The sequence below is a fragment of the Mugil cephalus genome, chromosome 3 (genome assembly GCF_022458985.1).
Source record: "Mugil cephalus isolate CIBA_MC_2020 chromosome 3, CIBA_Mcephalus_1.1, whole genome shotgun sequence".
NCBI classification, from domain to species: domain Eukaryota; kingdom Metazoa; phylum Chordata; class Actinopteri; order Mugiliformes; family Mugilidae; genus Mugil; species Mugil cephalus.
In genome coordinates this window covers 25,873,267-25,896,209 of record NC_061772.1, presented here as the reverse complement: position 1 = coordinate 25,896,209, position 22,943 = coordinate 25,873,267, and the positions used below count along the sequence as shown (strand labels likewise).

Genomic DNA, 22,943 nt, shown 5'->3' with positions numbered 1-22,943 from the left:
CCCCCCCCAGAGAAAGAAAGCACTCATGCATTTCAGAGTAAATACGTCTTTGTCAACTTATTTTTAATAAATAAAACAAACCAAGGTGACGATTTAAAAAAAAAACAAAAAAAAAAAACATGAACATCTGGATGAGAACAGCCGTTTCTTTTGTCCCTTGCGGAGACAGAGATTGGTCATCGGCACAGACATGTAAAACTCAAAACAGCCTCGTTGTTGACACACTGCAGGAAAATTAAAGCAAAAAAATATTAAATCATTCAGTATAAATCGGCTGTGAGACACACATTAACATTGCACGTTGTAAAATTATAAGACAAGGACGTTTATAGAGAGAAAATTCCACTCCGTGTCTTGGATTTAGTGCAGGGACGTGTTTTGCAGGCACATTAGTTTGACATTCAGTGGTGCAACTAGTGCAGTTCTTCCTTAAATCAGTTGGATCTCTGCTCCCTAGTATCATGTTTTATTAGCGTCAGGTTACAGTGCAGTATAGTGTAGCGTTTTCTTTTTTCTTTTTCTAAAATTTGACAAAACAGAGATTCTTAAGTTTCTCTGTAACACCAGGAGTCACCACACCCAAATTCACAGTACTACGATGATCAGAACAAACTACAAGTACAGTCGGTTAAATGCAGGTTTTCACTTCAATCAGAAGCAGAATCTGAAACGAGATAACAGTTATACAGAATAATAATAATGTCATTTTTAGGAAGAATGTAGATAAAAAAAAAACAGAAACAATACACAGAGTTGAACGGACTGATTTGGTCCGTGTGATTTCTACAAACTCATACTTCTCAGACTTCAAGTGGCTGAAAAGAACAGAAGAACAAATATCTCTGCTTCTCTTTTCTGCTTCTCTTCTCCTTTGTGCTTTTCTTCTTACCTGTGAAGCAGATGTGCTTCCCATCAACCCATGAAAGAGGTCAGTGATTGTTAGTGTGTGTGATGTCTAACAGAGTATGAAGTGCCTTCATGTAAAACTTTATTTATTAACAGTCCGAAGGAGGCGTTTTTTCCATTTTCTCCTCTGTAGCAGCATAACGAGTCTCCTTAAATAAAGACGGAGGAGAAAAGGAACGTTTGGTCGAGTAGGAATGAAGTGAGACTCGTGATAACTAACACGGGAGCCTTTAAGGCCCTGTGCTCGGTGTGGTCACGTGATTGTTTTCCTTTCGGCGCGCGGGACCCACTTGTGTGTGGAAACTCTCCACAGCAGAGGAGCCAGCAGTAAACTGAGAGTGGTGACACTGAGGACCAGCAGGTAAACCTGGGAGGGGACAGAGGGGCAGAACAAAGAAATACACCGATCAGCCACAACATAATGACCGCTGACTGGAGAAGTGAATACCATTTAAACCATCTTGTGATAATACGATGTTCTGCTGGGAAACTTTTGGACCTGGCATTCATACATGAGGATGTTACTTAGACATGTAACACCCACCTAGACCAGACCAGACCCCCCCACCCCAGAGCAATGACACCCCTTGATGGAAGCAGCCTGACACAGACACACACAAAAACACCGTCAACTGAACCCCGGGCAAAATGAGCAAAAAGCTCTCGGCAGAACTTTTGATGAGACAGAAGGAGACACCGAGAGTGTCAACAAAAAGAAAAAGCTGCATTTTAACCTCTTATTATTCTAGACTTTTTGAAAAAGTGCCTATTCAGGACAGAGCAAAAGTAAATTAAATGCTGTTCATGTACATTTTGGAGCTCATACATGATCCTGATCTCTTCTCAAAGAGTCACAAAAGTCAGAATCACTAAGTGGTTTTGTTCTGGAGTAAAGTCACAGTTAAAAAATAGGAAGTTGTCTGGTCCGTCTGTGAATGTTTTTGTTTTGAAAACATGTGTTGGTTGAATCCTACAATGACTTTTATCGATGGGATCAGAAGAAAAAGACATATTGCATGCAGCATTTATCATTTACTCTACTTGTGTTCAGAGCTCTGATTGGTTCAAAAAGCTACTGCTATGTCACATATGACACAGCAGAATGTTTAAGGGTTAAAAGAAAATACCAAGAGTTCTACTTGGACTATTCATTTGGTCCAAACCCACTCTGTGTTATATTTGGCTACAGTCTTTCTAAGGAAGAACATAGAGATAAAGCCCCTGCACCAAAAGACAACCCTTTGGAGCAATAGAGTAGAGTAGATTTGCTATATACACGGTGACTGGTCCATAGTGCAAAAAAAAGTTGGAGACCACTGCCGTAGTGGATGCTTAAATCACCACTGACCTCTCTGGAGATGATGCCGGCTCGGCGTGCACGGCTGCTCAGGACGAAGGAGAACTCGCTGACCTGAGCCAGACCGGCCGAGACGACCCACCGAATGTGTCGAGAGCCCGGAGGCAAGATGGCCGACAGCACCAGCACGGCCATAACGAACTGGAAGGTAGCGAGAAGTCAGGTGAAGAGGGAAACAGGAAATGCAGAAGAGCAGGAATAAAATAAAAAATACCTTCATAATGACGAGTGTGAGTGTCAGCACCATCAGGATGGTGAGTTCGTAGAGCACAAACGTCGGGAACACGTGGAGGCCTGCAGCATCGCACAGACACACAAGAGAAGTCAAGTAAAGAGCATGAAAACACCGTCATAGACAGATCTGTCAGAGATGATCCTGAGCCTGACCGATGGATGCAAAGAAGATGATGGCGAGGAAATCTCTGATTGGCTCGATGCATCCCATGACCTCCGCCGTGACCATGTGACCCTGCGAGGACAACAAAGCTCCAGCGAGGAAACAGCCCAGCTCCATGGACACATCCAGAAACTCTGTTACCTACAGCATCCAACAGATAGATATATTACAGTATGTTTAGTGTCCTCCGCTCCACCACCACTTCAAAAGTTTCCTGTCTGCAGCCAATAACAGCGCCAGCTTTCCTCATCAGTTTATTCAGTCTGTTGGCGTCACTGGCTGCAATGAAACTCCCCCAGCAGAGATTAAAAACAAAGAGAATACCGTCAGCATGAAGAAGACAAAAGCAGCCGTCCCCAGGACCAGGATCTCCTTGTTGCCTTTGCTCTCCGTGTGCAGCTTCTTGTAATAAGGGCCGATGAGGAAGGATCTGAGCAGCGAGCAGAGCAGCAGCACGACGGCCAGAGACACCAGGACCTGGACCAGGAGACTCAGGACATGGAGGCTCCCAAACAGAAAGCTGGAGGAGGAGGAGGTGATTATGATGCTTCGTGATTAGTGTACACTTACGGTGCGTTACATTTACCTCGAAAGGCAGTTCAAGTTACAGTAGTTGGAAAACAAGGTAGCCGTGTCCATAAAAAGCGCTTACCTTGTCCGAATATAATTTGGTGGAAACTTGGTGTGTTTAATATTTACTTTTTTTTGAGTGCAGAGTGAAATTTGTAATAAATCAGTTATAAGTTCTTTAATTTCTTGATATTAACTAATATTATTGCTATAATGTTAAACTAAATGTAAGCCTAGTCAACAAATTTTAAGTGAAACATAACTTTAAGTCATGAGTTTTTTACTAGAATTATTTACAGTGATGAAATCTACAAAACCACAGAGGCAGAAATTTATATATAAAAAATATATTCAATAGCTTTTAATTGTAGAAAGAAAAACACACTATTAATCGCAGTTTGCCACGATGGTGTTTCGCACTGTTGTGGTTTTACCAAGCTATGGTTTTAGCCACTGTTAGCGCGACATGGACTTGTAAGTTAGTTCCCATATAGCACATGAAAAAGTTAAATTACACAGTAACATACTTTCTACATATGTATGTGTTAAAATACTGTCTGTACGACTGATTTAATCAGACGCGCTAATAAACGGAACGTTTCAGGACCTTCTACTTACTGTTTACCGACGGGGCGGCCATCTTGGTAACTCAACTCGGGGGTAATTAGTGAGGATTCTACCCATCCTACCTGTTTCCATTGACTGTATAGCCTGTGTCCGAAATCGTTCGCCCACTCCTTAACCTCTACTTCCTATGCGGGGTTTCATTATATAATGAGCTCAATCCCAGCAGCTTTCGGACTTTACACGTATCATCGTTTGACGCGCGGTTAATGACATCGCTGCCGTCACAGCCATATCCACGGTCACATCATTTCGTATCAGACTGCTGCGGCTAACCTGGTTATAACATTATGATTTACACAATACTAAAACGTGATAATGTTGTGCGATGTTCATGAAATAAAAAATAAAGTTATGTTTCATATTTTCGCGACGAAATTTTAAAATGTGTCTCACTTAACAGTCACTAACGGCCATTAACGGCGGCGCCGTTACAGACGCACTGCATGATGGGATATCCACCACCCGTTGGTCACTAGTTTTTGCAATGCTTTATGGGAAATTTTTAGTTAGGTTTCGGACGCCACTACAAAATGGCGCCCCCTAACCCCTATATAGTGCACTATATAGGGGTTAGGGGGCGATTTCAGACACAGCCCATGACTTTCTGAGTAGAAAATCCGACTTCGAGGGGCATTCCAGTTGAAAATTCCAACTCTGAACTCTGAAATTCCGACTTCTGAGTACAAATGGAGCGCACCATTACAAGAAAAAGACTTAAACGGACCTGTCCAGGTCTCCGCTCTGTGCCTGGATCAGAGTCGGCATGACAGCGATGAAGAGGCCGAGCTGCACGTCCTGCATCACTAACATCCCGAGGAGGACGCTGCTGTAGTCCAGGAGGTCACCTGCCACGTTACCATGTCAACGGAAAGAACAGGTGAGCTGAACGTCCCCTACAACCAAACTGTCAACACAGCCCACGGGACAAACTAGTATATACAGGGGGACGAGTTAGCAAAGGAGCAAGGGAAGAAGAAGAAGAAGAAGAAGAAGAAAGGGGATGAGGAACAGGACAAGAAAAGGGAAGAAGAGGAGAAGCAAGAAGAAGGATGAGAAGATGGAAGAGGAGAAGGAGGAAGAGATAAAAGAGGACATGAAAAGGGAGAAGTAGATGAGGAAGGAGGAGAAGAAGGAAGAAAAGTAAGGAAGGAGGAAACATAAATGAGAAAAGAAGAAGAATGGGGAAGAGGGTGAAGGAGGAGGAAGAGGAGAAGAAGGGAAAACGGAAGTAACGAGAAAGATGAGATGGAAGAAGAGAGGAAGAAGAAGATGAGTGGAAGGAGGAGCTTTGAACAGTATAATGCCAAAACATTAGGTACAGTAGTGAAAACCAAATACATTCTAATATATTCTAGTTGAAAGTGCTGAATTAAATCTGTTCAAATGTTTGGTTTGTGTTAAAACTCCTTCAGAAAGGTGATAATAATTTAATTCATATGTATGATTCAAAATAATAGAAACACAACACATTTCAACATTGTTACATTGAATCACACCCACATACCTTCCTTGTCCCCCCTGCTTCCTCCTGCTAGGAAGCGAGACACCAGTGGAGTGCTGGACAGGGACAGACAGGTGGATATGAAGACAGTCTGGGTGGGTCGGATACGCAGGACTTGACCCCACAACAAACCGGCCGCCACCATCAGTAGACTCAGGTAGCAGGAGCCCTGGACGGACGTCTTCCACACCTACACAAACAGACACACACCAACAACACGATTTCTGAAAAACCTCTTTCCAAAAAAGTCTGAATATAAAAGCATGATCAGGGTCCCTTTACTTCTTTTTTCGTAGTTTGCTTTTAGAAAAATCACTTGTAAATTGCATAAAAAGAAATAAAGTTAAATATTATCTTTGTATTTTTAGACGACAGAACAAAAGAAAGGTTTATTTACCTCCTTTTTTGGTTTTGCATTTAGTGCATTTGGTTTTGACCAAAAATAAATAAATAAATAAAATAAAAAATAAAAATGCACACACCCATCTGAGGTAATTTCTCCTCATTTCCCTCTGGAAATTAATGATATTTAAACCCTATGAGCAACCAAATGGTTCTATAACAAGTTTGCTTTTAAAATCAGAAACAAAAACTGGAACAAAATAAAGATTATTTGTTTTTTTTTTTTATCCTTAAATCCAATTAGGAAACAATAAAAAGGAAATATTTATTTTCTTCTTCTTTATTCTAAAACAAAAATAAATTTAATCTAATGTTCTTTCTAATAAGGTGGTTAAAAAATAAAAGTCAGAAAGTAGCCTCCGACAATAAAAACGTCTGGTAAATAAATAAATCACTTAACGTCTGTTTTCTTGTTATGTTCTTTTTAGAAAAGGTAAAATGACTTCTTTAGCATTTTTTGTTTTTGCTTTTTTAACATGAAACTTAAATAACTACTTATTAACTACTAATATCAAAAAGTGCAGGGAGCCTAAATACTGCTATGACTCTAGCTTTAATTAATTAATTAATTAATTTTAGGAGTGTTGCCCATACAGAAAGGCATTAAAAATTAAAATGTGATGATTTACCTTTCGAAGCCTCTCAGGTGAGAACTCCAGTCCCACCACAAACAGAGTGAAGAAAACCCCCAACTCCCCCAGAGTCTCCACCTGAACCATGGACTATAAGACGCACACATTAAGACATTAAGTCAGTGTTTAAGTCTCATCTGCTGACACTGGAAATCGCACACAAACACACACACAAACACACACCTTGATGCTGTTGAGGCCAGACGGGCCGAGCAGGACCCCACAGATGATGTATCCAAACATGGGAGGAAGACCCACCAGAGTGCAGAGCCAGCCACAGGGCAGAGACAACATCACCACAGACACCAGGTCCTGAATAAAACATAAAAAAAAAAAACTAATGCTTCCACTGTGTGAAAATCAAAAGGATAAAACGCTGAGCTGATAACGGACCTTGATGAAGTGATGGTCGGCTCTGGGCATCGTGGAGTCCCGTGGTTTGGTCAGAACATACTGGTTGTTCTGCGAGTCGATGAGCATGCTCAGTCCAAAGTTGTCCTCCACCTCTTTCTTGCTGGATTTGTTCTTCCTCTTCCCTCCATTCTCCTCGTCTTCCTCCACCCTCAGCACTGCTTCCACGTTCACTCCTTTCATCTACACAAACGATGGGAGTGGACATTCAGAATATTTATCCGTCCGTCTGAGCTTCACACAGGAGTTGTGTCAGTAGATACAGACATTAAAGTTCTCCTGGGTCCCACTCAGGAAGGCGCTCAAAGATAAAAGTCGGGACATGGAGCACGAATTTATAAGACCGTACAGAAACGTACCTTACAATAAAACTGGTTGAACTGTAGCAACTCATATTCATAAATAATGTACGATGAAATCACAACGTATCCACATTTCAAATTGTGTCATTTCAACAATTACACTGTGCAACCACAAATTTGCTCGGATGTGCCGATTATAATCTGCCCTTTAAAATTCCTAAAAAATATTAAATTATTCACTCACTGGCCACTTTATTAGGTACAACCTCAGCATTGTTGCTGACCATGTCCATCCCTTTATGACCACAGTGTAGCTTCCAGCAGGATAATGCACCATGTCACAAAGCTCATATCATCTCAAACATGGTTTCTTGAACATGACAATGAATTCACTGTACTCGAATGGCCTCAATCCAATATTTCACCTTTGTGATGTGGTGGAACAGGAGATTGACGTCATACATGTTCAGCCGACAAACCTGCAGAAACTGTGTGATGCCATCATGTCAATATGGACCAAAATCTCTGAGGAATATTTCCAACACCTTGTCGAGAGTTTGCCATGAAGAATTAAGGCAGCTCTGAAGGAAAAAGGAGGCTTCAACCTTTTACTAGCAAGGTGTACCTAATAAAGTGGCTGGTGAGTGTATATTGATGCATATTATATTTAATTTGTGTGTATATATACACAAATGTTGTTAACAAGTACTGACTTTAACGAGAGGTTGAGACCATCACAATTCAAATCCCCCAAATTATTGTTGTTTTTATCTTTACTCTGTAATAGTCCAAAATATGTGAATATGCATGAACATTGCATAGATTTAGAGAAATAACATGGCCTATGCCTCACTGCCTCTAGAAACACAGAAAAAACCCTGCGACTTCCGATCTCTCTGATGCACTTTTCCATGACAAAAGAAATGTACAGAAAGAAACAGAAGCCTGACAAACGTTTCCCCTCAGCACGTTGTGTGCAGTTAACTAGTGGGCTTATTGATAGACTTATAAGAGGTGTGTGTAGAGTCAGACGCACAACAACACACACAGGAAGGATGCTCATTTCACGTTGTCAAAAATACACCGTGCATGTTTTACTCCACAAAGGCAGCCAGTTTTTTAATTACTCCGCCGTCTTAGCAGCGATTCGCTAGCTAGAGAGCACGTGAGGGCAGTGGCCAATGAGCTCTTTACTTACTTTGTGGAAAGTTACAGACGAGGACGTAGAACTGAAGATATAAAATGCCTCGCTGAGACACTTTTACACTCTCAATAAATATTACTGCTAGATAAAAATTTAATCTGAGAGCGATTCCATCGACGCGTATCACACCGCAGTGTCTCTGTGAAAAGCGCCGACCTGTTTGTTGTTGTCGAACGCGTGCTCCTCGATCTCCTCCTCCAGTCGGTCGGCCGCCTTCCTCACGTCCTCCAGGATCTCGTCCAGCATGGACAGGGTCTTGTTCTGGGCCAGAGCGCTCTTCGCTGCTTCCTGCTGGTGTTTCTCAGCGGCCACCAGCTCCACGTATTCCTGTTCTTCCTGAAGTGGGACAACAGAACCCAACGTGTTATTAAGAAGCATGAGGCAGCGTGCAGTAAAAACACTCATAGTACATGCAGCCTGATATATAACATGTTTTACGCTTAATTTAATGGATATAAGAGGGCAAATATCTAAAAATGTACAGATTTTGCTCATATTTTAATTAGTTTGTAATTAGAGAAGTGATACGAGTCTTGCATTTTATGCAAACTGAAAAAAATGAAGGAATCCACATTTTTATTTTTTATTTTTATGTTTTATTATGTGTGCATCATGTACACAAGTGTTAAGATTAGTCTGCTATGAATAGTATAGAATAGTTTCTTTTATTTCATAGCTACTTCTAAAACATAGAAAACTGTAGATCTCCACAGAGAACTCTACATACTGCACGATATTTAAATCGGAAACACCACCCAGAGTTCACCCAGACCGGTTAAACACACCACTCACCTTGATGGCTGCCTCTCTGAGGGCCTCCAGCCTCTGCCTGCTGCTCTCCTTCATGTTTACCACGTCCCTGTAGTCTCCCTGTAGCGCCCTCTGCAGGCTGTGCAGCGCCTGGAACACCAGGTGCTCGCTCTCGTTCAGCTCCTTTTGGAAAACCTCCAGAGTGTGAACCTTAATGCAAACAGACAGACGACACTCAGTCAGGTAACAAGAGACACTACTTTAAGAAACATAATCCACTTGTAGTGCAAGAAGGTGTCAAACATATGGTCCAATCTGGCCCGTGGAGGGAATTTGCAAAGTTTGAAAATAACCCAGAAGACATTAGTTGCAATTTTTCAATAAAAATCTGCACCTATTTCTAATTTGTCCATGGGAATTACAACAAGAAACAGCAACGGACTGAAATTGCGCTTATTTTTCTTAAAAAATGTCAGGTTGTTGTCATGAATTACTTTGTTAATGGATAGTTCATTGTATGTAAACATTTTCATCATGTACGTCTTTGCACTAAAACAAATACTTGGAGTTTATAGGTTATTGTTCTGTTATGTTACTGATCCAGCCCATAGACTCACTCAGGTTTCGTTTAGTTAATGCTACGCTCTGCGCTACCTTCCACAGATACAAGGAAATGTTGGATTATATACACTGTACGTATTTTAAAATAGTTTTTACAACTGTCACAGTCCTTTAGGGCCACTTCACGGAGCACTTGACATGGCAACTGGTGTCTCCATCGTGTCACATCCTGTTTCTATAGTGTCAAATAACTAACTAAAACGATACTTTATATCTTTATATCTTTATATTTATATTTATATACCCTTTACATCGTCACATTGGGCTGTAAATGTTCCCTGGACTGACTCATTCACACATAATGAAAGTCATTGTGTGTCGCAGCGCTAATCTAACCAGGTCATCTTCTCGTGTGTGTGTGAGAACTGAACTACAATGAAATATAAACATGTATTGTTGTTGCACCAAATAGGATGTATCTAGTCCCATTAAATGTTCCCTTTTGTTCCACCGGTTTTTACCTGGAAGTGTTTCTCAGGCTCCGAGAGGCTTTTGTCTCTTCTAACGGCATTAGCAGCAGCCGCCAGCTTCTTGACCACCACGTTCTTCTGGCGCAGGAGACCCACCAGCCGCTTGCAGCTTCCAGCCACCCAGCCGTTGCCGTGTGTGGCCCCCTTGGTCCGATACAGCTTGATGGCATGCTGGGCCACCTGGTCTCTGTGCAGCACGGCGAGCGCCTGCGCCAGGCCAAGGCACAGCAGACAACACACAACCTGCATCCAAACTGCTGCTTCTCTGCCTTCACCAGGGTGTGGGGTTTGATGAAGAGTTCATTAGCTGCAAGTAGTAAAAAAGGAAAAGAGCGTTAGGTTAGGATGTATGTTTAAACTTAATTTTAAATCAGAACAGCATGGTCCAGATAAACTCAGACAGAGAAACACAAACAAATATTTACTCCAATGCTTCCAGAAACAGTAAGAGTATCTCAGTCTAGGCTCAACCAAGACCTGGATAACTTTGTTAATTATTAACATGTACATTTTAAACATAAAATTCCTCCACTGCATACAAACAATTCCCTTGCACTTGTTCACCTTGGGAGTTTAACCAATATCCTAAAAGCATCATTTTTGCTTTACTGTAATTGCACCACACGTGTGCTGTATATAGAGCCTGTGTCAGGCTGCATCCTGGTGGGGATGGCTGCTGTCATTAATCTAGGGTGGGGGGGTGTCTGGTCTGGTCTGGTCTAGGTGGGTGGCACATGTCTAAGTAACATCCACACGAATGAATGTCAGGTCCACAAGTTTCCCTGCAGAACATTAAATTAGTTTAAATGTCATTTACTTCTCCTGTCAGTGGTTTTAATGTTGTGGCTGATCAGCGCATTTGTGACTTGATTTTTTTAAGATCTACATCTTGACTTTAATCAATGAGCTCCGTCCTCTGCTTCAGACAAGCAAAGCAACTGGTTCTGAGAGACTGGATTAGAAATAGTTAGTTTTGGTCGACTTCTCAGATTTGCTGACAGAACAAAAATAATAAAGATAGAGAAGCTGCCACTCAAAGCACAGGATGTGGCAGAAACTACTGCACGAGACTTCATGTCATACACACAATCTCTTTCATATCTTTCATATTGTTTTCTTACAATCTTAACGGGCTGGTTAATCTTTAGGGAGGGTGCGGTCACACTCGAAGGGGTTTCTAATGTGTCCTAATAGGGCCGTGACTACACCGAGCATGTCAGGTGTATAAATTCCAGCCCTGATTGCTGCAGACGCTCCCGCTGTGACATTTCTCTTCACACAAAACTCAGGAACATGATCCCAGTTCACTATTACAATGAACCTTTTTAACTAAGAATACAGACGACCGGCTCGCGGCCAAGCTGATCCGCACAGTCGTGAGGATGAGTCAAGCCGAGTGTTGTTTGCCTTTCAGACTTCTCCTGCGTCTGACACGGACACGGCCGCTCTGCTGCTGTCACTAAAAAAACCAGTAGCACCACTGTTCTACGCAACAACACAAACACAGGGACATTTAAAGACGTCCTAAACTTAGTCCTAAACTTTGAAAAATGGACACTGCACTAAATCTGTTATTATGTTTGGCTTAACAGAGAGCTTGTAATCAAACTGTATGGACACACTGTGTATTTTGAAATTAAAAAAGAAGTTAAAAAGCCTGACTGACTAAAATGGGGTAGTCAAAATAATAAGTAAATAACACAGGTCACTAGTACTATAAACCGCAGCCTCTAATACTGAAAACACAGTTGAATCAACAGCTCTCGTTGTTGTTTTAAACTAATATTTAATATCACAAACTTCATGAAGCTATGATTTAGTGCAGGAGAAGTAAGTGTATATGAACCCCTCAGATAGATAGATAGATAGATAGATAGATAGATAGATAGATAGATAGATAGATAGGCAATACTCAAATTAAATACATGTATTTTTTTTGTTATTTTAAAAGTAAAAATCCTGCATTGACAACTTTTACTCTGGTAAAACTGCTAGTACTGCTAGTAGCAAGCTTAATGCAATAAATGCACACAGATTCTGCAAAATATAATAGATTGGAAGCATTACAGTAAAACAGTGATTATTTAGCAGTATTTTCCACCACTGATCACTGACTCGCTCTAATTACTAAACAGACAAAGGCTGTTTTATAACAGATGAGAACATATTTGACTTATACATGCAATAACTACATCACCAGTCCTACATGAAGGAACCAGGAAACAAACGTGATCGCTAGGACACACACATACATACACACACACGTACATTATTATTATTAAATCCTTTCACGGAAAAGAAAACAGCAACTACCTGAGAAATGAGTGTCCCGGTTCTTGACTCCACGACTGAAGGAAGAAGGAGGAAGAGGAGGAGGAGGAGGAGAAGAAGAAGAGGGGAACAATCATGGTGTTGTGCCGCACCGACACCACCACAGACACCCCTCCTCCTCCTGCCACATAGCTGGAGCCAGCGTCGGTGCAGGCGTTCACCGTTTTTTCACTTGGCGACCAACTTCATGTTTACTCTCGACCTGCAGCGGAGCTATCAGCAGGCTACAGGAGGCCGGACACGCTGCCTCAGTCCAGGTAAGCCCGACGTGCTGCCTGCCTGCTTTATCCCTACTGAAAACTTGGCTTAAACTGCGTGTAAAGTTCAGTCTGCGTTAGTCTGCTAAAGCTGAAACTAGTCTCTGAACTAGTCTCTGAATTCCTGGGAGCTGTCACCGAGCTGCTCCGGCTCACAGCTGAGTCCGTAAACACTCACTCCAGACTAGCACAACTCTGCTAACATTAGCCAAGTCATGAATGTTGACAGCTACGACTCCTCTCTCTTTCTTTATTTATTTCTCTGTTCTGGAAACTGTCTCCAGTTAAAAAAAAAAACAAAACACAACCCGAAGCTGAAACTTAACAAACGTTGCAACTGGATATAACCGGGACAATAATATATATATTTTTTTAAGATCCATCGCCCAGATTACTTCCGAAACATCTTTATCAGATTTGATATGGGAGTTGTAGTTTTTTTTTAGACGTGATAGTTTCCGCTTGATAGTGTCAAGTGTTTTAATAATGTTGTTTTTTATTTGCTGTGCCTTCTTTGGGGTTAATTTGATTTAAAAATGTTTAAATAGTTGTTTAACCTGATGTGTTTTTGTTGTAAACGACAACAACACCCCGTTTTAAACTAGTACAGCGAGTTTTCATCGACTGCTCTCACTCTAAACTGTGTTTACGGTGTTGTAACACTACGTTTTAGGATTTTATCAGAAATATTGAGACACTTAACTTTGAACACATGACAGTGGGGTGTGTGTTACTTAACAATAAAGTAAGTGTTTTGCCATGTGTTTGGCTCGGCTAACACAGAAAGCTAACGGCAGGCCCTGTTGCAGTGCAGTGCTACTGAACTCGCTTTCCCATGAGCCCCCTCGCCGTACAGTAGCGCAGTTCGTGTCGCGCATGCGCACATTGGGATAAATTGAATATCAACTTGGCCAAAACAGCGGGTGATAAAATGGTAGGTACGATTAAAATTGAGGAACCGGAGGGAGTTGTTTAACGCCGTTTAACAGGGTTAACAACTTGATAGCGGTTGTCATTAAGGTTAAAGGGGCACCGCGATATTCAGGGCCGGGGTGTCCTCGGCCAAGTGTCGCATTGTCAGGGTGGTGTGTGTATGTGTGTGTATGTGTGTGTGTGTCGGGAATATGAGGGGAAATGGAAGGTCAGTTGATGGTATTTTGAGACACGCACTTGCACCACGTACCTTTCCCTTTTTGGTAGCTCGCCTGTGCTGCTGCTGCTGCTGCTGCTGCCCTGGGTCAGGAGAGCCTGCAGGATCAAACGCCCCCCTCCTCCCCTTCCCTCCCTTCTCCTTCCCCTCCTTCCTTTCCTTCTCCTTCCCTCCCTGACCAGGAAAAACTGGGTCGCCGAGCACTTGGCCTGTCACGGTGAATTTGCTTTTTGATCATCGGGTGGGTCAGGTCTGCAGTTGTGCAAAGGACGTGCAATTTTTTTTTTTTTGCAGCCTCCTCGGTAATTCGTCTACTGTGCGTTAAAATAAGAGGACGATTTTGTTTTTGTGTGTTTTTTGTAAAAGTAACGGGACCTCGTGGCGGTGCATCCTTTGCTGTGCACTTGAGCTGCCCACAGAGGTTGTTGCACGTCTTTTACTTTTTTTTTTTTTTTTAATGACATGCACACCCGACCATTCATCGCCCCTAGAACGAAAACTTGGATCATAACGTGTAGCTACAGCAACTCTCTCTCCAGGTTTGAATGCAAATCACATATTTGACTAAAACTTTTGTTTACGTGCGCTCTTGAACTCCACATGCACTCGTTTGCGTCACATTTATTCAAAGCTGCGTTAACAACACCTGGAAAAGTGGGCACCTGACCAGACTGTCACAGAAACATGGCGATTCACTTCTCTAGACTAGTGGTGTTACTGTCTTTCAAAAGGACCTGAGTCCAAACTCTGTCTTGTTATTAGTTGTGGGTATTGGCAAAGACTTCACCATAAGATTGTATTATGATACCATATATTATTGTGATATTATTTATATATTTGCATATGTTTTAAATGCTGCTTAAAATACAAGTTGTATGCAAATCAGATGAGAATACTAATTCGTTGCAAAAAGTGGCACGTTTCTTTCTTTTTAAATGTCAAAACACAGTTTTCAAGCTGCAAACTCTTTGTCCAGCAGCTTATTGGTTTCTTCTACCATTTGAAAGTGCATCCAAGTATCAGCTTTAAATTTTGATGCCGTTTGAAGTTTTGCTGCCGCCAACACCATGCTCGTTCACGATCAACCCAAAACGTGACTTTTCCTTTTAAAATCATATTAAGACATTCAAAATCGATATCGTATCGCGATACATTGCGATATCGATCTTTTTCCCCAGCCCTACTTATTGTTGTTTTGATTAGTTTGTGTGTTTTAATTGACGCGTGCGTTGCCGCTTCACAGCACAAGTTGAAGTCGTCGCAGAAGGACAAGGTTCGGCAGTTCATGTCCTTCACGCAGGCCGGGGAGAGGACAGCCGTGTACTGCCTGACGCAGAATGACTGGAAACTAGAAGTTGCCACGGACAACTACTTCCAGAACCCAGACCTCTACTACAAAGAATCCATGAAAACCTCCGTGGACCGCAGGAAGCTGGAGCAGCTCTACAACAGATACAAAGGCGAGTGTCGGGCGAGCGTCGTCCTCTTTTCGTTTGACTGTTGTCATGCTTACTCAACTTCATCCGTCTCCGCAGACCCCCAGGATGATAATAAGATCGGTATAGACGGGATCCAGCAGTTCTGCGATGACCTGACCCTGGACCCGGCGAGCATGAGCATCCTCGTGGTGGCGTGGAAGTTCAGAGCCGCCACGCAGTGCGAGTTCAGCAGGAAAGAGTTCCTGGACGGCATGGCCGAGCTCGGGTGAGAACACGACATTTATCATGGCAGTCGGTGTCGAGCCTTACAAGGATTTAAAACGTCGTACTTTTGTGTTCTCTCTAGCTGCGACAGTCCCGAGAAACTCAAGGCGATCCTTCCCAGACTAGAGCAAGAGCTGAAAGACACGGGAAAGTTCAAGGACTTCTACCAGTTTACCTTCAATTTTGCCAAGAACCCAGGCCAGAAAGGTTTAGGTACGCAGAACAGATTGTCATCCCAAAATGCAAGTTTTAAAAACTGGATTTCTAATCAAAATCATCCAAAAAAAAAAAAATTAAATATCCCATACTGAAAATGGTCATGTGGTCTTGTTCCTAGACCTAGAGATGGCTGTGGCTTACTGGAACCTAGTTCTCACAGGTCGCTTCAAGTTCTTAGATCTCTGGAACCGTTTCCTGCTGGTGAGTCTGAAGTTTCCTTTTCTCCCCGTACGTTCTTGTGTATTTGCATGAGTGCATGAATAGATTTCTGTGATCTCTTGAGAGATCTATCCATCTATCTACAAATTACAACAGATTTCACGTTGCTCCTGTTTATTAAAGACTGTTCTTTTCTTCCTCTGTGCTGCGTTCAGGAGCACCACAAGCGCTCGATTCCCAAGGACACATGGAACCTTCTTCTCGACTTCGGCAACATGATTGCAGACGACATGTCAAACTACGACGAGGAAGGTGAGCTCATGAAGGTGACGCGAGTTGTGCTCCCAGTGGGTTGGTTTTAACCTCATCCCACACAAACTGCAACATTGAGGTCGTATTTACACCAGGCTCGTTTAGTCCGCTTGTAACGGACCTTTTCTCTGGTGCGGTCGGACCTTTTGGGTAGGTTTGAATACAAATCAACGGACTGGTGCGGACCAAACAAGTGGACCGAGACCACCTCTGCAGCTGGGACTCAGTTCACTTGTTTCGTCCCCACCGGAGTCCGTAACGAACCCTGCTCCGCTTTGTTTGTCCTGTGAATGTAATCCGAACCTTTTCTGAACCAAATGCAACATCTGAGCGCCTTTTTGGATTAGACGGGGCTTCTGTTTGTAACAAATCACCGTACACACAAGGGGGAACTTTTCAGGACAACAGTACCTTTTAATGTCATTAATATCTTATGGAAAAACTGACACCGCCTTTGAAACCACCAATACAACACACAAAAACCCGACACGTGTAGGGCATCCCGCATTTAATGAACAGAAATAATGTCCTTTTTTACATCATGTACATTCAGAATAACTCCAAATCTAAGGAAAAAACTTAAATTTCCATTCCATTCAACCCACTCTTAAATGTTTAATATTTAAATTATATTAAGTTTGTTTAACTTCAAGGCCGCCAATGTCGTGAAGTTAAACGAACTTGATATAATCCATTCGCCGCAGGTGTCCAAAGGAAAAATAAGCAACAGTGTCGTCTGCAAAAACAAGAAAAAAACTAAAATGTGTGATTAAATTGCTAACTGGTATACCAGGAACAAAAAAGTTACAAAAAATGTTGTGATCGGTCGGTCATTGGTTGTTTCATTCATTTATTCATTCATCTATTCATTCATTCATTCGTTTCAGAATGACGCGCTGCCTCCTCGATATATAGTCAGAGGAGAGCATATATCAGCTGACTGAGCAGCTACGGGACACACGTGGATTTGTTTACAATGTTGGCCCAGTTGTCCAAAAATGCAGCGTGAATCCAATTTATTTATTTATTTATTTTTTTAAAATCAAAACAAGTGAACTATCGGACTTTCCTGGTGTGAATACGCCCTGAATCACATTTTCCTATAAACAAGGGTGTAACGTCCATGAGCGTTGAGGAAACATGCCTCCCTTCACTTTTAAAAATATAAATATTTTCAATCTCGTCCGATTTCTTTAGTCCGTCCACAGCATTTAACATCAACACAAGAAAGATCGTCGGCCTCTCAGACAACATAGGCTCTAACTTCTAGGTGAACTTTGCTGGGGAGTTAAATCATATGTAGAACCTGATGGTTTTGTTAGACAAAAACATCTGGGGAGTGGTTCTTGAAAACTGCACAGACAAGGTAGGAATACCATCAAGCAATCATATAAACAAACCCTATGACACAGGAGGAGAGCGCTGAAGAGGACACGCAACACAGTCTCAGTATAGATGGTATGCGCTGACGTCACTGCCGCTGGGGGCCACGCCCCCTGAGTGGCAAAAACATGGTGAAATCCATTAGTAAATACAGAAATACTTGGAAAAATGTGGATTATCAGATCAAATTAAAGACAACTGGACTCAGCAATGATCCATATGAGTTAGTGTGGATTTGGAAAAGTGTATTAGCCTCAGTTTCAGTTAGTTTAAGTTATGATAAATGTAGCTAAATAAAAGATGCTAAGAGTTTTACTGAGGAGTAAGGTTAGCGATAAAATACTGACGAGAAGTGATCATAAATATTCCTTTTATTGTTTTATTGTCATTTATTGTTGGAACTGACATAGTTACTGTCGGCCATAACTACAGCAAAACAACAACATCCATAAACTTAACTGACAGCCCTCCACGAAGGTAACTTGATAAGTAACTTAAGATATGACTTCATTAGAAAATACGGCATAAATTAATATAACCTGACACTAAATGTGAACCACAACACCAGGTTTCAGTGTCTGGATTCCAGCTGTTTCTTCATAATGCATCGATTTACTATTCTTTTCTTTGGCAGATATATAAAAATATATCTCTGACTGCTTTTCAAATCTGTTGGTTCAGTCAATCCCACAACAGCTCTTCACCTTTTCTTTTTTTAATTAATTTTACAATATAGATGCTATTAAAGCCTATGATTCAAACTAATGCTGCTAATCTCCACGTTCAAATGTCACGTTTTGTCTCTCATTGGTCGTAACCATGGAGATTTCAGCTAGCTGTGACATCATGTGCGTACCATCAGTCAAATGCATGTTTCTTGGCGTCTTTCGTGAAGAAAATCTAATACTCGTTGCACCACACATTGGTTCACACCGCTGTGTTTCAGTCACAGTCCCGTAGCTTCAAGCCCGACAATATAAGATTGTTGTGTGATCTTGTGATCTCACGAGAATCCAGCTCTGCCTCAAGGTAAGAAGACTGAACCCTGTTGGATGTAACTGATAAAGCCCTCTCTTTTCCCTCTGTCTCGTCTCTCGTCTCTCGTCTGTCTTCAGGGGCCTGGCCTGTCCTCATCGACGACTTTGTGGAGTTCGCTCGGCCAATCGTGACAGGAAGTAAACGCAGCGTGACATAATGTCGGTCCCGGGCTTTGTGCTGCGGGACACAGGAGTTTGTGTTTCTTCCAGTTTTTTTCTTTTCTTTGAATGAGGTTTTTGATACAAATGAGCCAAAAAAAAAAAAGAGACAACTTCCCCAATGAGCCTGTATGAGCAGCTTGTCTTCACGATTGTTCTTCCAACTGCATAAGACGCCTCGGACGGAGAAAAGAGAGGGGGCGCGACCTGGATGGAGAGCTGGTCCGGAGAGAGGAAAGCAGGAAGGGAATCAACCGAAAGTAAAAAAAATAAATAAGATTTTGTTGCCGTCTACTGGCCTGGACAGACTTTGGGATTGCAATATGGAAGTGATGCGTTCGCTCATCACTCAAACTCCCAGTGGTTGTAGCTTTGAACTGTGGACTCACCAACGAGCACCATTGGCGCAGTGAGAGTCGGCTTTTTCTTTCTCTCAGTTTCTTTATTTCTTTCTTTCTTTCTTTTTTAGCACATGCAGAGGATTAAGTTATAGATGCAGTAGGACTCTCGTGAATGAAACCAATCTGCATGTGCTGACGCTGCGGAGGAGGAACTAAAGCGAACTACATTATTTTGTGATGCTCTCCGACAATCACAAAGAGAGCAGAGGAATGCGTGATAGTATGTTTGTGTGCGTGTGTGTGCGATTGGTGGTGGTGGAGGATGTGGGGGGAGTTAAAGATATCTCCTCTTTTAGGACACAATGCTAAATATTTTCATTAGGTTTTATTAATATAAGTTAGGATATTATGATTCGCCTTTTACCGACCGGCAGCGGGAAAAAAAAAAACATCCAGATCCACGTTTTGTATTCAGACTGAGAATTTGGGACGTAAGCAGCATGTTTCTGAGCTTGGCACCAGCAGAGTCGTATTGTTACAGAAGTAAGAAAAAAAAAATAATAGTTTATGTGAGAAAAAAACTTGGTGAGGATTGGTTTATAATCATATTGGTACTTAAGACGCATTTAAGATCGCCATTGTTTTTCCCTTTGCAGCGCGTAATCGGACGCAAAGAGAAACATTTCTGGACTGTTTTCTATTATCCAGGTGATAATGACTGGTCACCTCTACAAACTGCACTGATCTACACTTTTTTTCTGTTAATGTTTGTTTTCTTTGCAGCACTGTGTACAGCCTTTGAGTTTACATGACAGTAGGTTTCACTTACATATATATATTTTTTTTTTTAATGAACATCTACATCACAGCCATGGAGTGTTTTAACTGTTCGTTTACACTTTTTATTTTTTAATTTTTGGAGACACCTGTTGCTTTTTTTTGTGGATGAGTAGAGAGGAAGCAATGAACAGTGCGTGTGCTGCCACCTAGCGGCGGCTGTGTGTTACTGCACGCCTCAGTTAAAAACGCTACATCACAAACTTGAGTCTTTTTAACCAATAGAGGTCAGAGCTGCACTGCTTTTTTTTTTTCTTTTATTTCATTTTAATTTATTATTATTATTGTTATTTTTTTTTATGCTACATGCGGTGACAGAAGGTAGAGCTCAGGTACTAGTCTTTCTAGCACGTAGCTTCCTGTTCTGTTTCTGAACAGACATTTGAGTTTTTGCTGTGTGTTGAAAACAAGATGCATCAGCCACTTGCAGGAGATCTCATTAGGGTTGAAGAACACAATAATGTTCATGCATCCAAAAATCAGTCATAATCTGTGGTTGGTGTGTGTGAATGTAGACACAAAAAAAAAAGGAGGTAAATCAGCTTTTGATTAGGAATTCAGCCCCAGACTGAATTTGAATGAGAAAGGAGCCGATTTAAGATGTCATCATAGTAACTAGGTTACATACGTGTTAGCTGGGTTAAGTGTTTCTGACTGTTGCAGACGCTGTCAAAGCGTCGCACACAGACGGAGAAATGTGAGGAGGAAAAAAAAAAAAAAAAACCTGACATCCTCAGGTTCAGGAGCGAGAAAACGCCTTTCAGTGTTCAGTTTGCTAATATGGTACGTTTTGGTACGTTGTCAAATGTGTGGTCTTCTTCTCTTAAAAACAGTATTATTATTATTATTATTATTATTATTTTTATTATTTTTTGCCGGCAAGAAAACCTTAGCATTTACAAAATAATATGTTTCGTCACAGAAACATACCATACCATCATTTTCTTGAAAAATGTTGTCAATAAAGCATGTGGTTTTTAAACTGTGTTGTAGCAGATGCACTTCTATCAACCTAACCAGCGTGTCTTTTAAGGGTGGGAACAGGGACAACATGCAAACTCCACAAACAAAGGCCCCAGATGGATTCAAACCCAAGATACTTCTTACTATGAGGCATCACTGCTAACACCACAGCACAGTTTCAACATTTTATTAAATCATTCTACACATTTTCTACAACTTAAATAGCTTCAAGAAGTTAAAAGGCTTCGTAGTTTAATGTGGTGTCTGTAGCCCACTGTGGTTTGTAATTTATTTTCACCAGTGACCTTTTGGGTTCATTTGAAAAAAACAACAACAAAAAAAAACACTGGAGAATTTTATCCTCCTGGGTTCATTCATTTTCTGGGTCAATATTGAAAATTTTTGAAATTTTGTCTGTTTTCAGGCCTAAAATCAACATAACCAACTATAACCAATCACTGCATGTCATTTTTACGTTAAAAAAAAAAAAGTTCTTCTAAATATTATATATATATACAATTGAGTAAATTGAAAGTTATTTATAAATATATATATAGTGGGAACACTGCTGATATAAATACATCCTCACTTGACTCACACACTACTTTATATTAAATAACTAAGAAAGAGGAGAAAGAACAAACCTTGGAGCAGGTCGTGTGATTTAGATTTAACACATTTACTTCAGAGGTGGAGTGTCATGTGTTTGTAATGAGTAACTCTGGGACACAGCTACAATTAGTTATTTTCCATATAAAAATATCTGTTGTGTTTATCTCAACAAAAAAGAAAACAATCAAAACTAATTATGAATAAGCTCTTTTTATTATAGTTTTACTAATTAGAAGGTGGATGAAGTCACTTTTATTAATCAGTGGTCATTTCAATAATAAATAATTATGGATTTTGTAAAGACATGATCATAATGAACATAAGAAAACATATTTTTTGACTTTTAATAAAAATGTCAGAGAACATTTTGGTGTAAAAATGACTCAAACCTTGAGAGGATTTCACACTCGTAGACAAAAAGAACTCAAACAAACTAATATGGCTGATCAGCTAATGAACTGGCCAGTGAGTGTTTTTATCTTCGCTCACGCAAAAGCAACAAATTTATTTTAATCTGGCTTAACGTCAAGTGGGGATGGAAGCATCTGGTGTGGCTGCAACCAGTGTTGCCACAGTGTCCTGGAAAAAGTAATCCAGTTACTGATTACTCCTTTAAAAAGTAACTAACTAAAGTAACTAAGTTAGATCAAAATGTCTTTTTCAGGTCTTGGTCTTGACTTAGGGTCAATTAAGTTTAATTTATTTATGTATTTTTTAATCCGGGGGAAGTAAACCTCTGACCATTCGGCCTCCGAGCTTCTCCTCCAACCACTTCTCTTCTCTTTCCTCCATTATTGTTTACGTTTGTGTCGCTGCGTGATATCACACGTGAGTTCTCCTCATGCTGAGAACGTGACTTGTTGCATACGTGACGTCACTGCTGGAGACGCAAGAAGAAAGCAATAATATATAATGGGAAGAATAGTAACGCACAGTAACTTAAATCAAGTAGTCTGATTACTGGTATGGAAATATTAATGCCTTAGATTAGTGGAAAAAAGTTGTTTTAAAGTGTTACCTCATGTAAAAGTCGTTGTGAGTCCACTGCAGCTCTGGAGCCAGTGGTTGTGTATGCAAAGTATTACATAATATTTCAGAGAGATATCAAAATGGAGCAACAAAAATCTTTACATTCCTGCTGAGAACCAGCTGTCCTGCAGCAGTGTGTGTCCGTGTGTGTGTGTGTGTGTGTGTGTGTGTGTGTGTCTGCTGGGTAACAGTTGTCCCTTATCAGGTTGCATTCCTGCTGAGTATCATCACCACCACCACTGGCTCTTCTGGAAATGCTTTGTCTGCTGTTACTGTGGTTTCGGGTCCACATCTCATCATC

General features: G+C 41.1%; 2 protein-coding genes across 5 annotated transcripts; one reads left to right on the top strand and one right to left on the bottom strand.

Annotated features, from left to right (window-relative positions):
• Positions 1 to 54: 54 nt before the first annotated feature.
• tmco3 (transmembrane and coiled-coil domains 3) lies at positions 55 to 14,006 on the bottom strand. 2 transcript variants are annotated; one of them, XM_047580705.1, is made up of 14 exons: positions 13,922 to 14,006; positions 10,142 to 10,457; positions 9,102 to 9,269; positions 8,466 to 8,645; positions 6,786 to 6,986; positions 6,576 to 6,704; positions 6,390 to 6,482; positions 5,362 to 5,548; positions 4,582 to 4,702; positions 2,985 to 3,180; positions 2,651 to 2,801; positions 2,478 to 2,557; positions 2,255 to 2,404; positions 55 to 1,273 (listed from the first exon to the last, which is right to left on the bottom strand). In XM_047580705.1, the coding sequence occupies exons 2-14, from the start codon at positions 10,397 to 10,399 to the stop codon at positions 1,160 to 1,162; spliced, it is 2,028 nt and encodes a 675-aa protein (XP_047436661.1). In that variant the 5' UTR covers positions 10,400 to 10,457; positions 13,922 to 14,006; the 3' UTR covers positions 55 to 1,159. The 2 variants fall into 2 exon arrangements, with proteins under 2 accessions (XP_047436661.1, XP_047436660.1); XM_047580704.1 differs by lacking the exon at positions 13,922 to 14,006 and adding an exon at positions 12,464 to 12,607.
• dcun1d2b (DCN1, defective in cullin neddylation 1, domain containing 2b) lies at positions 12,611 to 21,023 on the top strand. 3 transcript variants are annotated; one of them, XM_047580708.1, is made up of 7 exons: positions 12,611 to 12,738; positions 15,132 to 15,348; positions 15,424 to 15,592; positions 15,674 to 15,804; positions 15,929 to 16,011; positions 16,185 to 16,281; positions 18,780 to 21,023. In XM_047580708.1, the coding sequence occupies exons 2-7, from the start codon at positions 15,174 to 15,176 to the stop codon at positions 18,857 to 18,859; spliced, it is 735 nt and encodes a 244-aa protein (XP_047436664.1). In that variant the 5' UTR covers positions 12,611 to 12,738; positions 15,132 to 15,173; the 3' UTR covers positions 18,860 to 21,023. The 3 variants fall into 3 exon arrangements, with proteins under 3 accessions (XP_047436664.1, XP_047436662.1, XP_047436663.1); XM_047580706.1 differs by lacking the exon at positions 12,611 to 12,738 and adding an exon at positions 13,334 to 13,672; XM_047580707.1 differs by lacking the exon at positions 12,611 to 12,738 and adding an exon at positions 14,288 to 14,427.
• Positions 21,024 to 22,943: the final 1,920 nt, after the last annotated feature.